The 14,831-nt window shown below is 40.1% G+C and overlaps 1 protein-coding gene across 1 annotated transcript; it reads left to right on the forward strand.

Annotated features, from left to right (window-relative positions):
* The first annotated feature begins 1,332 nt into the window (after nt 1-1,332).
* On the forward strand, nt 1,333-11,250 carry rab31 (RAB31, member RAS oncogene family). The gene is made up of 7 exons (XM_058418652.1): nt 1,333-1,549; nt 3,118-3,197; nt 5,191-5,272; nt 6,317-6,388; nt 7,394-7,500; nt 7,931-8,040; nt 8,268-11,250. Exons 1-7 carry the CDS (start codon nt 1,514-1,516, stop codon nt 8,363-8,365), a joined length of 585 nt encoding a protein of 194 aa, XP_058274635.1. The 5' UTR covers nt 1,333-1,513; the 3' UTR covers nt 8,366-11,250.
* The last annotated feature ends 3,581 nt before the right edge of the window (nt 11,251-14,831 follow it).

Consider the following 14,831-nt stretch of genomic DNA (forward strand, 5'->3'; position numbering starts at 1 on the left):
ACCCTTAATGTTTCAGCTTCATACCAAGACATTTTGGACAATTTCATGCTCCCAAATTTGTGGGAACAGTTTGGGGATGACCCCTTCTGACTGAGCACCAGTGCACAAAGCAAGGTCCATAAAGACATGGATGAGCGAGTTTGGTGTGGAGGAACTTGACTGGCCTGCACAAATACCTTTGGGATGAATTAGAGCGGAGACTGTGAGCCAGGCCAAAACTGGGACGTCTGCCCTTACATGCACATGAATTTAATATGGAGTTGTCCCGCCCTTTGCAACTATAACAGCTTCAAATCTTCTGGGAAGGCTTTCCACAAGGTTTAGGAGTGTGTTTATGGGAATTCTTGACCATTCCTCTAGAAGCGCATTTGTTAGGTCAGACACTGATGTTGGATGAGAAGGTCTGGCTCTCAATTTCCGTTGTAATTCATCCCAAAGGTGTTCTGTCAGGTTGAGGTCAGGCCTTGTGCAGGTCAGTCAAGTTCATCCACACCAAACTCACTCATCCATGTCTTTATGGACCTTGCTTTGTGCACTGGTGCACAGTCATGTTGGAACAGGAAGGGGCCAGCTCCAAACTGTTCTCACAAAGTTGGGAGCATGAAATTGTCCAAAATGTCTTGGTATGCTGAAGCATTAAGAGATCCTTTCACTGGAACTAAGAGGCCGAGCCCAAACACCTGAAAAACAACACCTGCATTCAATAATTTGGAGGGGTGTCCCAAAACTTTTGGCAATGTAGTGTATGAGTGTGTTCAACTGTATTTTTATGCAAAAAAAAAAAACAACGTTATAATTTACGTAATACGTTTGGGAGAACAGACTTTATTTTATTATCTATTAATAAAAATGAAAAAAATAAATAAATGTTATATTATATTAATGTTATATTAAGTATATTAACGCTTCTCCACCGCAAAATTTTTATGTGAAACACCGCCCCCTAGTGTTCAACAAGACACAACTAATCGATTGCACATCTTTATCATGCCTAAACTAATTGATCGCAGATTAACCAAAAAAAAATTTGCATTTTATAAACATTTTTGAAACATATCCAAAAGAGCACGAACCTACATTATTTTCATTGTCTCACAGATTCATAACTCTTGTTAATTTCAATTTATCTGTCACAAAAGCACATCACTGTTATGTAAAAATGATCAGATTGAAATACAGCTTGGTTTGCGAGGAGGGGAAAAGCTTAGAAAATGTAGAAAACTTTTAGGAAAAAAGAAAGTTTTAAATCCAAAATAAACGTGTTTACATAGCTGCATGTTTTGCTTCTCGCGCTGACGTCATGCGCAACAGGAGGGTCACGTGACCCGACCGACTACGCATGGGTGAGTTTCCGTTAGCTGCGGGCAGAAGATGGTCAGTGCAGGCCGTGGCCACGGAGTGTGTTGTGTGGAAGGAAAAGTCGCTTAAAGTACGGAGGAAGAGAGACTGAGAGAGAGAGAGATAGAGAGAGACGGGAAATAATGCCTCAGATGTTGTAGGGGTTTTTACTGAAATGGCCATTAGGGAGCTGAAAGTGTGTCTTCTGGGGGTAAGTGGAAAAAACTTCCTCAGCATTCTTCTGCCTGGATACTGAGAAATCCAGCGCGCTGTTTTTCACTCGTCTCCTGGATTATAGACAACTCTAATTAGTTAGAATATAAGGTTTGATTTGATTATATAAAACTATATTCCCCCCCCCCCGGAGCCGCTTTACACTTTAATGAAAACTTGCTTCCAGAAGTAAGTAGCTAACATGCTAACGTAACCTCCGTCTAATGATGCCAAGCTGTTTTCAGGGGAAACTATAGCTGTGGTCTCTAACGCTTTAAAGAGAGGCTTAGAAGACGCCGGATGACGTCATGGCGTAACGTGCATAGTTATCGAGATACTCAGTGAGGAGGTGTTTTGGGGGAGGTTTGTTTGTTTGTTTGTTTGTTTGTTTGTTTGTTTGTTAAGCTTGCCAGGAACTCAACTGATGTAGCATGAAGAACTTTCCAGTACCTTAAATTCACACATTCCCACCTATTAAATCCGAATCAGAGTCAACTTTATGCTTTCGCATTTGGTTTCATTGCAAATAGTTCAACAAACCAGGAAAACACTCGGTTTGGGGAGCATGGAGGGCTGAAAATGCACCAATCTTCTTCATTCGCTGGTCAGAGATATGATGACGGGGTGGAGGGGTAAACAAAATGCTGGCAAGTATGTGTAGAAATCATTCGAATAGTAATGACTGCTTTTAAAACAGTATCTTTGGACAGTTCTTTTCCATCATCCGGTCCGTTTTTTTCCCAAGTCACACATCAGCTATTTGCATGTAGGGTTGTTGAGATCTTTGGTACATTTCTGTCATTTGACAAGACGCCCCCTTATCCGGGGCAACTTCCATTTTATACAACTGAGCAATTAAGGGCTTGCTCAAGGGCCCAGTAGTGACACCTTAGTGGACCTGGGATTTGAACTCACAACCTTTCTATCAGCTGTCCAACACCTTAACCACTAAGCTACCACCTCCCTCATTACAGTAACACGTCTCACATTCATCTTCGTAACTGTGGCACTGTGTGATCCCTCACTGAGATGCTCTCTGACCACTCGATTTGGTTCTGACCCGAATCTGAATGCTGTTTTTTCACCTGCAACTGAAGAGGAAGACCCTCGGTTGATTCGAACGGACGAAACGCTGCATAATGTGAAGCATCCTTTCTAATACATGCTCAGAAATCACTAGCCTTCTTTCTTTCCGCCAGATCTAGCAAGGAATTCACTCAAGTTAGCAACACTGCCGCATTTTCAGCAGAAAATCACATTTCGGGAACGCCCACAGTCAACACATACCAGTCGTTACATCATCATCATCATCATCATCTGTCTTACTTGAGCCTGAGAACACACAGACTTCTTCCATTAACTCAATACCAAAGTACCTACATCTACTAAATAGTGCTTAATACGTCAGTATTCTTTTGGGGACGTGGTCACATATTTGTGGTTGTGCTATGCTTAAAAAAAAAAAAAGATGAAAAACATTTTTGCTTCTTATAAGTGGTCCAAGAGAGGAAAAAAAAAAAAAGGTTTCCGTTTTCTTTCTTTCTTTTCTTTTTTTTGCAAACGCAGGACACAGGAGTGGGGAAATCAAGTATCGTTTGCAGATTTGTCCAGGATCATTTCGATCACAACATAAGCCCAACTATTGGGTGAGTACATACTTTATATATACGAATTCCTATATTGTTCCCAGCGTTAGACCCTGGTGTGTCTTTAAAGGTCTGCGATTCCTGATTATCCGTTGAAATGTGCTCATGAGCTGGATTTATGAGCGGCAAAACCAGCCTCATCTTGTCTCCTTCGCTGCTGGAATGCGTGCAGTCTCGGTTGTTTTTCGTGACTCAGCCCAGTAAAGCTGAGCAAGGAACTTTTTATGTCTCGAAGTTGTTTAGATAAGCACTTTAGAATTTACTGCTCCCAAACAAGCCACTAAAATAAATCCCTGTAGGTATTGCATGAACATATAACACATCAGCTGTGTGCATGGAGGGTTGCTGAGACTGTAAACTCCAGTACATCCCCAGAATCTCACAGTTATCTTGTTCTTTTTTTTTTTAATGTGCCACTGTCTTGTTTTCACATTTATTTAATTCAATTATATGTACATTTTTCTCCTGTATGGGTCTGGAAATAAAAGCAGCCTGCCTGTATGCTGGGTTGAATAAATCACTAAATGAGTTTTTCTTTCAGTAGCCTGTTAGAAAGCTTTTCACACCTCCACTCTGTAGTGTGAAGTACTCTTCCAAATCCCAACACCTGCTGCCCTTCACATGTGCACCGAAGATGTGGTCTGGCCGTTGGAAGGAAATAATTTATTACACGTACTAATTACCTCAAACAGATGCTAGAAACAGTCAAGCACAATCCTGCACTCTCGCCAGACTTAATGTTTTTATGTAACACTGTAGCTCATAGCCAAATTTTTTTTTCCCTTTTTTTGAAAGGCACTATATCAGAAGAAGATCAAGGTACATTAATATGCATACACTATATTGCCAAAAGCTTGACCATCACATCTGTATGCAACTGTTGCTGCACACAATTGTCTATTATGATTTCTTTTCACTATCGCTAACGAGCCCGAAACTGTTCCACCATCACAATGCCCCTGTGCATAAAGTAAGCACCGTGATTTTCCAATGTTGGAGTGTTCTCTTCATGTTAAGTCAGTCTGAGTTTCAGACATACACTATATTGGCAAAAGTTTTGGGACACCCCTCTAAATCATTGAATTCAGGGGTTGGGCTTGGTCCCTTAGTTCCGGTGAAAGGAACTCTTAATGCTTCAGCTTCATACCAAGACATTTTGGATAATTTCATGCTCCCAACTTTGTGGGAACAGTTTAGGGATGATCCCTTCCTCTTCCAACATGACTGCACACCAGTGCACAAAGCAAGGTCCATAAAGACATGGATGAGCGAGTTTGGTGTGGAGGAACTTCAGAGTCCTGACCTCAACCTGATAGAACACCTTTGGGATGAATTAGAGCGGAGACTGTGAACCAGACCTTCTCTTCCAACATCGGTGACTGACCTCACAAATGCGCGTCTAGAGGAATGGTCAAAAATTCCCATAAACACACTCCTAAACCTTGTGGAAAACCTTCCCAGAAGAGTTGAAGCTGTTATAGCTGCAAAGGGCGGGACAACTCCATATTACATTCATGTGCATGTAAAGGCCGACTTCACAGTTTTGGCCTGGTAATATAGCATGTTACTGATAGTGGAGATGAAACAGTGGGATTGAAATTGGGAAGTGTACAATGGGTGTTTTCTAATTTGCATTTCACATGGTCTGTGTAGGTCTGTGAGTTGTTAATGAGTGTAAAGAAGGTATACCTAGTTTAGCTTTAGTACAATAATTATATTTTGAAATGTAATTACACATCATCTTTGTGTATGAGTGCAGACACGGAGATTAGTGTGTGGGAAAAACGCCATTATAATTTATGAATATAGAGAATATGTATAGTTGACTGTGCTGAACTGTGTTATTTAAAATGGAGTGAGAATATAAGAGTGTACTTCCCTCTCATTCCAGACTAATATCAATAACAAAAGAGGTTCCTCCTGTTCTCATCCCCACTGTATCGTATGCGCCACGCTGTTTCCATAACTGCTCGTTGTTTTCTGTTTGTGTCAGCGCATCGTTTTTAACCAAGACTGTCCCCTGCGGCAATGAGCTTCACAAGTTCCTGATCTGGGACACAGCAGGGCAGGAGAGGGTGAGCAGCTCATCGTTCTACATTCAGTACACCTAGCAGTCAGCATCGGTACATATGTGTGTGAGGCTGGTTTAAAACGAATCCTGATTCTTATGGGACATTCAGACCTAGATGAGATTGTGGAGGACTATTTCTCTCCTCTCTCGATAATCAGATTTTCGTAATAGCTACTTATTCAAATGTGTATTTATGAGAATAATAACACCCACATTGGGGTTAGAGAGCACTGTGTAGGGAGATGCATCCATCTCAGGAATATAGATCGCTGATGACTAATAAAATTCCAGCGTGTATTATGTAATGGTCCAAAGATGAATCCTGGTATAAACGACTGTTTTGTTATTGTCTGTCTTAGCCACGTAGCTAGGGAGCAAGCTGATGTTTTTCGAGAAAAATTCTGAACTTCAAATTCACTGCTCTGTTAATCCACTGTCAATTTTTGTAAGCAAATGAGATCCAAATAGGTGCCAAATTAAAAGAAAAACATGAATAAATGACGCTTGCATTGTTTGCATAAATGCAGATACTTGTAACACAAGCCTCTAAAATCTCTTTCTGAATGTTCAGGGGATAATAGTTAGGTATAATGTAAGGGCTCTATTTTATTCCCACAATTGCATGTCTATTCTCATTCATCCAGCAGTGTTTTAACAGAAATGGTATGACCACACACTCACTGACCACATGCTCTTAGTTTTGCATGCTTGAGATCAGACGTCTGTCTCTGTCTGACTTATTTACTGATTTCGATGGAAGTCTGGGGGTGTTTGGAAAATGCTGAGCGTGTATATTGTACATGACATCACTAGAAACCATCAAACGTGCACTTCCTCTTGGTGATGTATTTCCTCAACTCCTGGACTGGACAACTGTCTGATGTCCTCATCATAATTATATATAGAACAGGGAACAAAAACTCTTTTCAGACAGACCAAAAATTAATATTGGGTTTTAATTTTATTCTTTGAATTTTATGAACATGGTAAAAGATTTTTTAGTAACCACTTTAAAAAAAAAAAACGTATCTGTTTTGCTTTGCCACAGTTTCACTCTCTGGCCCCGATGTACTACAGAGGGTCTGCTGCTGCTGTCATTGTGTATGACATCACCAAACAGGTAAGCTCCTCTACACAGTTTTACACTTGTACAGATAAGTAACATGTGGTTTCTTTAGCTTTACAGTATGTCTGTCTTTGGACAATTTTGCTTATTTACTTCCAGTGCAAATTTATACACACTTGAAGTGCTTCAGTTACATACAGTATATACACCGATCAGGCATAACATTATGAGCAGTGAGAGGTGAAGTGAATAAAACTGATGATCTCCTCATCATGGCACCTGTTAGTGGGTGGGATATATTAGGCAGCAAGTGAACATTTTGTCCTCAAAGTTGATGTGTTAGAAGCAGGAAAAATGGACAAGCATAAGGAATTGAGCGAGTTTGACAAGGGCCAAATTGTGATGACTAGACCACTGGATCAGAGCATCTCCAAAACTGCAGCTCTTGTGGGGTGTTCCCGGTCTGCAGTGGTCAGTATCACCAAGGCTCATTGATGCATGTTGGATCAAAGGCTGGCCCTTGTGATCTGATCCAACAGACAAGCTGCTCAAATTACTGAAGAAGTTAATGCTGGTTCTGATAGAAAGGTGCCAGAATACACAGTGCATCACAGTTTGTTGTGTATGGAGCTCCGTAGCTGTAGACCAGTCAGGGTGCCCATGCTGACCCTGTGCCCTGCCAGAATTGCTAACAATGGGCACGTGAGCATCAGAACTGGACCACGGAGCAAAGGAAAAAGATGGCCTGGTCTGATGAATCACATTTTGTGGATGACCGGGTGCGTGTGCGTCACTTGCCTGGGGAACACATGGCACAGGTGCCACGATGAAGTAAATAACACTGGTTATCTTCTCATCTGTCACTGGCCGTAATGTTATGCCTGATCAGTATACATATAAATTTAGTTGTGGATATATGCACTGATCATCACACTTCATACTTATTTTGTCCTTCTGTTCATTTGTTGTAATAGATTTATTTGCCATACTTGCTGCAAATATATTTGTCACATACATTACTGTCACTTTGGAGAATTGGAGAGTCTCTTCTCTCTGCAGGACTCCTTTCAGACCTTGAAAAAGTGGGTGAAGGAGCTAAAGGAGCATGGCCCAGAGGATATTGTGGTGGCAATTGCAGGAAATAAGAATGACCTGGGTGATATACGGTGAGCATCTCTTGCAGCCTGAGCTGCGCTGGCTCTTTGTCTGCAGTCCAGAATAATTTTAGATATGAAAAAGTTGTACTATGTGGTATCAGTAAGTCCTCAGACCCAATGGTGGAATTGTAAAAAATTCTTCAAGGGGTTTGGGTGATTCAAACAATATGGGAACTAAACCAGTCCTACCCAGGTGAATATTAAAATCAGGCGATGCAGAAACAACACACATGAACCATTTAGTTGGCTGGCTATCCTTGAATATACTTCTTTATTAACTTTGGATCTTTTTCTTATTCTTATTTTTTTAAAAATTGTTCTTGTATATGGATTGGCTTTCCCTTTACTTTTTTTTTTGCTTTGTATTTCCTGTCAAACTGAGTAGAGTTTGATATCTTTGGAGTTGCATCGCTGACCCAGTTATGTTGCATTTTTGCAGGGAAGTTCCCACAAAAGACGCCAAGGAATTTGCTGAGTCAATCGCAGCCATATTCATTGAAACCAGTGCTAGGAATGCTGTCAATGTTGAGGAACTCTTTCAAAGTATAAGTAAGTGTCGCTCGAATCTGTCCTAATAACCTCCTGTATGAAATATTTGCCTGTCCTAATATTATTATTATTTTATGAAAAGCTTCCTGATTGCTGGCAATTCTCGATCATGCAAATACGCTAAAACTGTAGAAACCATTAAAAAATAAAGAAAACCTCTCTATGAGTAAGCAGACAGAGGAGAGGTTGGAACGCGTTAATCAGTTATCCCAATGTTTGCTCTGCAGGTCGGCAGATCCCCCCTCTGGAGAACACGGACGTGGACAGCAATGAATCATTCAAAATCACACGCCAGCCGCTTCCATCATCTAGACGCTGCTGTTAGAGGAGTGAGAACTTTGGCTTCCTCATAGCTGGATATTTAATTTAGCTTTATAACCACCATAACCTATAACCTTAAAGCTAGCCTGACTTTAGTGCTGAAGTACGAAAGAGTATAGATTCAGCAGTTTTAAGCATATAGTAGTTTATAACGAGTTTACAAAAGGACACAAAGCAAGATTCAACATTTCCAGTGTTTAGTGCGAGGCAATGGAGCAGGGTTAGCTGGCTAACTCTGTAAGATTCACTTCATCAGGTGTAGAGCCATAGAGCTTATAGCATTGGTGTCAGAATCCAGTGCTGTAACTCTATAGTCCCGAACACGACCGTGAAGACACACCGTAAAGCCCGATCGTGCTGTTTTAAAGTCTTCGTTTAATGCTGAGCCAGTATCAGCTCACCATGTTTTAAAAAAACGCTCAGACTGTTTACATGTACCTTTTATAATCAGGTACTTTACCAACTGACCGCTATAATATCCACAATATGTAGAATATAATCACAGCATATCTTGTCAATTTAAAGGCAGATTCCACATCAGAGCAAAATGCATCTATTTGATTTAGTTTGTTTTCACACTGCACAAAATTAAAAGCCTTTAAGATCGAAAAGTTCTGCACAAAGAACTCCCGCAAATCAGAGAGGGCGATAATCGAGGATCGATAAATGATTCGATAATTATATTAATAACTAAACTATTTGTTTAGTTCATCTCTCATTCAAATACCTTTTTCACACTGCAGGAGCAAAGACGCTGCCCAAGTGAAAGCGCCATAAGAGGTGAAATTTAATAAGAAACCAAGTTAACTAATTAAATATGAACCACATAGGAAGTAACCACTGCTCCGTGCTCAGTCACAGGTAGACGGTTAAGGATATAAAAGAGTCCCGGCATCTAATGAGTTTTAAAAAAGCCGCACGTTATATCTGAGATTTACAATTTTATTATTCCTCTCTGAATCCAGTCTAAGCACTAATGTCATTTTAACAGGAGACATTCCAAGGTGAATGATGACCGATTGTGACCGATCTCTCCTCATTCTTCATTGTCTTTGGCCCGTTTAACGTCATATCGAGCTTGAACACATGGCCAAATGTCAGCAGAATACATTTATAGGGAATGTACAGTTTGTCAGAAGCGAGTGTGGTGTTCAGGTGTGATTTTTAAATAGTTCATGCAATTTGTCACCAATTTATCATTTTGTCGCCAATAACTTGTACAGAATGCTCAATTATCCAAAATACTTGGAACGATTACTAATCCATGAAGTGTCTTAAAAGCGTGATACTGTGAGAGATGAAGATGCTAACAACTTGTAGTAATTAGCACTGTCTGTTGAATGTGCATGCCATCCAAGTGCCTTAAGTATTTAGCTGTAAAAGTCGATATTGTTTAATATGTTGGTTTTAGCAATCAGACATTGATGTATTTATCATGTACTCTAGGAACTGAAACTGTAAACTAATCATTGTCCGTAATGGCCCTAAAATTGTCTTTTATATTACGTTACATGTTATGTAGTGTTACAGTCAAGTGCAGATGTTTGCACCCTCACGTTTTTTTGTTTTTTTTTTTTGCATAAGGGAAAAGTGTATGTTAAAATCACCTGCAAAATAAATTCGGGCAGATGCCACCTCACAGCTGTTCAATCCTCGTTCCCATGCTCTCCTCCATGTCCGGCTTCTCTAGGTTTCCTCCATGCCAGCAGGTGGATTGGAGATGCTAAACTGCCACCAAGTGTGAGTGTAACTGCTGTTGCACTGCTAACCCATCCATGCAGTGGTGCTAATATTGATTTATTCCAAATCTTTTGATTCAGTTTACCAAAAAGATTCATTCAGTAATCAGTACATAATTTTTGGATTTCTGAATCTCCAGTATTATGTTATGTGACATCCTCCAGATTCACAGTAACCCTGACCAGAATAAAGCACTTAGTGACGACGAATGAATGACTAAAAATAATTTCGAGAAATAATTAAATGTCTGTGTCTTCTAAACATAATTCAGAAAAATAATTGATCATGTCAAGGTTTTGCCAAGATCCAGTCAGACTCCCGAGGTGGTATAAAGAAAAAGTCATGTTTAATAATTGAGTTAAAACATCATAAAAAAAACACTCATCATGCAGTTAGACAGTTGCTTATAAAACATTTTGTCCCAAGTGGGTGTAAACATTTGCATGTGGCTATAAATGTGGTTATTATTTTGATAATTAAAGCCAGAAACACCGTTTCTAGTTAAAGACTGTGATGAGTGAACATCCACCAGGGGGCAGTGTGAGTTTAAATCCTAAAACAATGCTGGGTCTCTCTCTTTAGATGTGAAGTCTTGTTCCCCCCAGTGCCTTTATTGTGTCCCTGATTCGTGTTGTTGTTGCTTCGTCATAAGAAACGTGCATTAATATTTCCAGCTTGCAGATTCAGTGAATCATGAGGAGATCAGAGTCTCAAACTGAAGTCACTTTCAGTCGAAACAGCAGGTTCGTGTTACTAAGCCACGTCACAGGTCTCGTAATTGTGTTAACCACTAAGAGTGGGAAAATTAGATCTGAAATAGTTACAGCGTTAAGGATGGCGTGTGTCAGGATTTAATAAAACAGGGTTTACTTCTACAGAACAAACCCAGAGGAAAACCTTTTAACACATAAATCCTAATTCTGTCTGTTATTTGATATCAGTCTTCTCCATCTCTTATCTGCTACAACAGAACGACTAAGGCAAAAAAAAATGTCTTTGCTTGATGTATGCCTAAGCATTAATTACCATACTGCCTATACTAGTGATGAGCAACAATGCCCTTATTATTTACATAAATTATTTACATCTGAATGCTGATCAGATTTTGTAATATGCAGTTTGTTAATAAATATGCACAGTAACTTGTAACCTTGCTATTTTTTTTGTATTTAATTCTATAGAGAATATTGAAAAATATAAAGATACAGTATGTAATTCACCTTCCAGGAGATACGGTAATTGGGGGGGAGTGGGGGTCTAGAGATACGTCTCTAGAGATTGGTTAGAGGTCGGTTGCACAGTTTCCTGTTTAATGAACCTGAGGTGCTAAGAGACCTGAGATTATTCTTCCAAAAAAACAGATTTACAAATATGTTTTAAAAATGACAGATCAGCGCATCAACATGTTTACACCGATCAGACATAACATTATGACCACCTGCCTTATATTGTGTTGATCCCTCTTTTGCTGCCAATACAGCCCTGACCCGTCATGCACTGTGTATACTGACACCTTTCTATCAGAACCAGCATTACCAGCATGAACATTGGCCGCCCATGACCCTGTCGTCGGTTCACCTCTGTTCCTTCCTTGGTCCACTTTTGATAGATACTGACCACTGCAGACCGGGAACACCCCACAAGAGCTGCACTTTTGGAGATGCTCTGATCCAGTGGTCTAGCCATCATGATTTGGCCCTTTGTTAAACTCGCTCAAATCCTTACACTTGTCCATTTTTCCTGCTTCTAACACATCAACATTGAGGACAAAATGTTCACCTGCTGCCTAATATATCCCACCCACTAACAGGTGCCATGATGAGGAGATCATCATTGTTATTCACAGCACCTGTCAGTAGTCATAATGTTATGCCTGATCAGTGTATCTTGAATGACTGACAGTTGCACAGGGGTTGGGACGCTCAGAAATGTCTTGGAAGCCCTGCCTCTGGCCCACCATCTCACATTAGTGATATTTTGGGTTCTTATTTTGGATATGAAAACAATGATGCAGTGACATCTCTTTATGATAAGATAAAAGAAAAATGTTTAAATTCATTAATATGAAAACTTGAGTTGTTTGAATTATTTTATAATATTTGGTATTACCCTCGTCATTGTGTTATAATTAGCATTATATTAAAAAAAATTTAAATAACAGGTTACCAAAATTTCATCCATTCAAAAAAGGCCAAAATTCTTCTCCTGATTTTCACCTGAAAGTGGAAAATTAAAAATAAAACAGAATAGACCTACATTATTAACAAATTTTCATGATAATGATTATTAGAGGTACAGTAGTGGTACAGTTTATTAGTAAGTACAGCTTTAATGAACTGAATCTCTAAAAGTCTGATATAAGGACACGTCTTTAATTTCTTTTTTGTGGAACTTCCTGACCCGGTCCCCAAAAAGAAGAAGGTGTTACGCTTATTGTAGTAACACTTATTAGAAGTATGATTGTGCATTTATCAGTGTCTTTTCCTATCCTTCAAGGAAATCCATGCACGGCGTAGTGGGAATAATGGGAGGTAATTGTCTTGTGCTCATGGTCTGATGAAGGTCATTTGCAAGTAAATGGCCGTCTTGATTAAATTGGTTTTGCTTGTGTTGCCGAGGAAGTGTTGAAACTCCTGACTCCGTCTCAGACAGATGTTTCTCTCGTACAGCATCTCGTGGACGGTGAGTCACGGCTCGTTTCAGACGTCGTAGATTTTCCTTTAGGCTTCACATCTGTGATGCTCAGACAAAGTGATGACTAAAATCTGTTCCTAAATGCTCGCTCGAGTCTCCTAAACCTTTCCGAATCCAATCCTGGACCTGATCGAGTGCGTGAAGGAATTTATGTGAGCCTCGAAGATCATCCTGACAGAGTCATTGAAGAACATTAGAGGAAGCTTGTGTGGAGTGGGAGTTACTGTCCCTGTAGTAATAAGCGTTTTGTTGGGTGTAGATAACTCATCTGTGTGAGTTAACACTCCCTCTGACCTCCTGGCTCTTCTCTCATCTCAGGCCTGTCTCTGTAATAGCCGAAGGTGCCTCGGGTTAATTTTAAGCGTGTTTGTTTGCGAATATGTGTGTGACAGGTCTGCAAGGGGGAGTATTATGGCGTTTTTCTTCACTTTCCTCTCAGCTGCTGGTCACTCGTCTGGACTACTTAATGCAAGAAGCGTGGAACTGGACAAATGCAAAGGGTGGGGAAAAAAGGACCGATTACTAAATGTCAGGAAAACGTGTAGCACGTCACCATGGGAACGTTCACATGAAGATGGTGCAAGAATCAGGTTCCTTCACTTCAACCACAGGGTTTCTGAAGCTGCCTGATGGAGATGCAGTACGTCGGGCTCATTCCTTCTGCTTTCTAACTAAATGGTACAAGTAGCATTTTCATGTTCCATGTAAATCTGAATGTAGTGTAACACACGCATTGCTGTCCTCTGTTATTAAAAAAAAAAAAAAAAAAAAGGAAGTGACATGTTCACTGTAACCAGATTTTTCTTACCACAGTAGTAACCCAGTGTCTGTCTAGAGCAGTATCTTTACTATACAGTGTACCTCTGCCATTTTGTAGTGGTGTCTGAAAACACTCAGGAATATATCCGTTTAATCCCATAATGCACTGCGCAGTTTAAATTTGTGTGCACTGGCACCAAGGAATACAGTGAGCTAAGAAGCCAGTCCACCTTCAGTGTAAATCTCAAACATACACACACCAGCCATAACATTATGACCACCTGCTTAATACTGTGTTGGTCCCTCTTTTGCTGCCAAAACAGCCCTGACCCGTCATGCACTGTGTATTCTGACACCTTTCTATCAGAACCAGCATTAACTTCTTCAGCAATTTGAGCAACAGTAGCTCGTCTGTTGGATCGGATCACACGGACCAGCCTTTGCTTCCCACATGCATCAATGAGCCTTGGCCGTCCATGACCCTGTCACCGGTTCACCACTGTTCCTTCCTTGGACCACTTTTGATAGATACTGACCACTGCAGACTGGGAACACCCCACAAGAGCTGCAGTTTTGGAGATGCTCTGATCCAGTGGTCTAGCCATCACAATTTGTCCCTTGTCAAACTCGCTCAAATCCTTCTGGGCTTCCTTTAGTGGTAGATCATCTGTTTTGCTGATCTATCTATCTATCTATCTATCTATCTATCTATCTATCTATCTATCTATCTATCTATCTATCTATCTATCTATCTATCTATCTATCTATCTATCTATCTATCTATCGATCGATCGATCGATCGATCGATACAATAAATATATAAAATATAAGGTGGTATTTAAATACAGTGATTGGATCTGAATCTGAATTATTATTCCTTTTTGAAGGACTTCACCAGAATAGAAATTGGCCCTAACAGAGAAGCCATAAGGCAGATTAAATCTGGCTCTGGGTCACATTTGGCCCTCAGGCTGTGCTTTGACCACCCCTGCTACAGTATATATCAGCTGTAGATTATTGCAGAAAAAAATTTTAAATCAATTTTCTTACCAAATAAGTTGTACACCTTTTTTGTGAATGCTGTTTCAGAGATTATGCTAGACAAAAATGATGTGTGTGTGGTGTTTGTTCAGAGCATTACGTTAACATTGTTATTCTCCTCAGTATCCTCACTGATGTCCAGGAATTAAGCTGCATCTGTCCGCTTGGTTCTCCTCTCGCAAAAATAAATAAATAAATTACCGAAGATTTTTTGCAGATTTGGTTCGAGACATGTT

The sequence above is a fragment of the Hemibagrus wyckioides genome, linkage group LG20 (genome assembly GCF_019097595.1).
Source record: "Hemibagrus wyckioides isolate EC202008001 linkage group LG20, SWU_Hwy_1.0, whole genome shotgun sequence".
Classification (NCBI taxonomy): Eukaryota; Metazoa; Chordata; class Actinopteri; order Siluriformes; family Bagridae; genus Hemibagrus; species Hemibagrus wyckioides.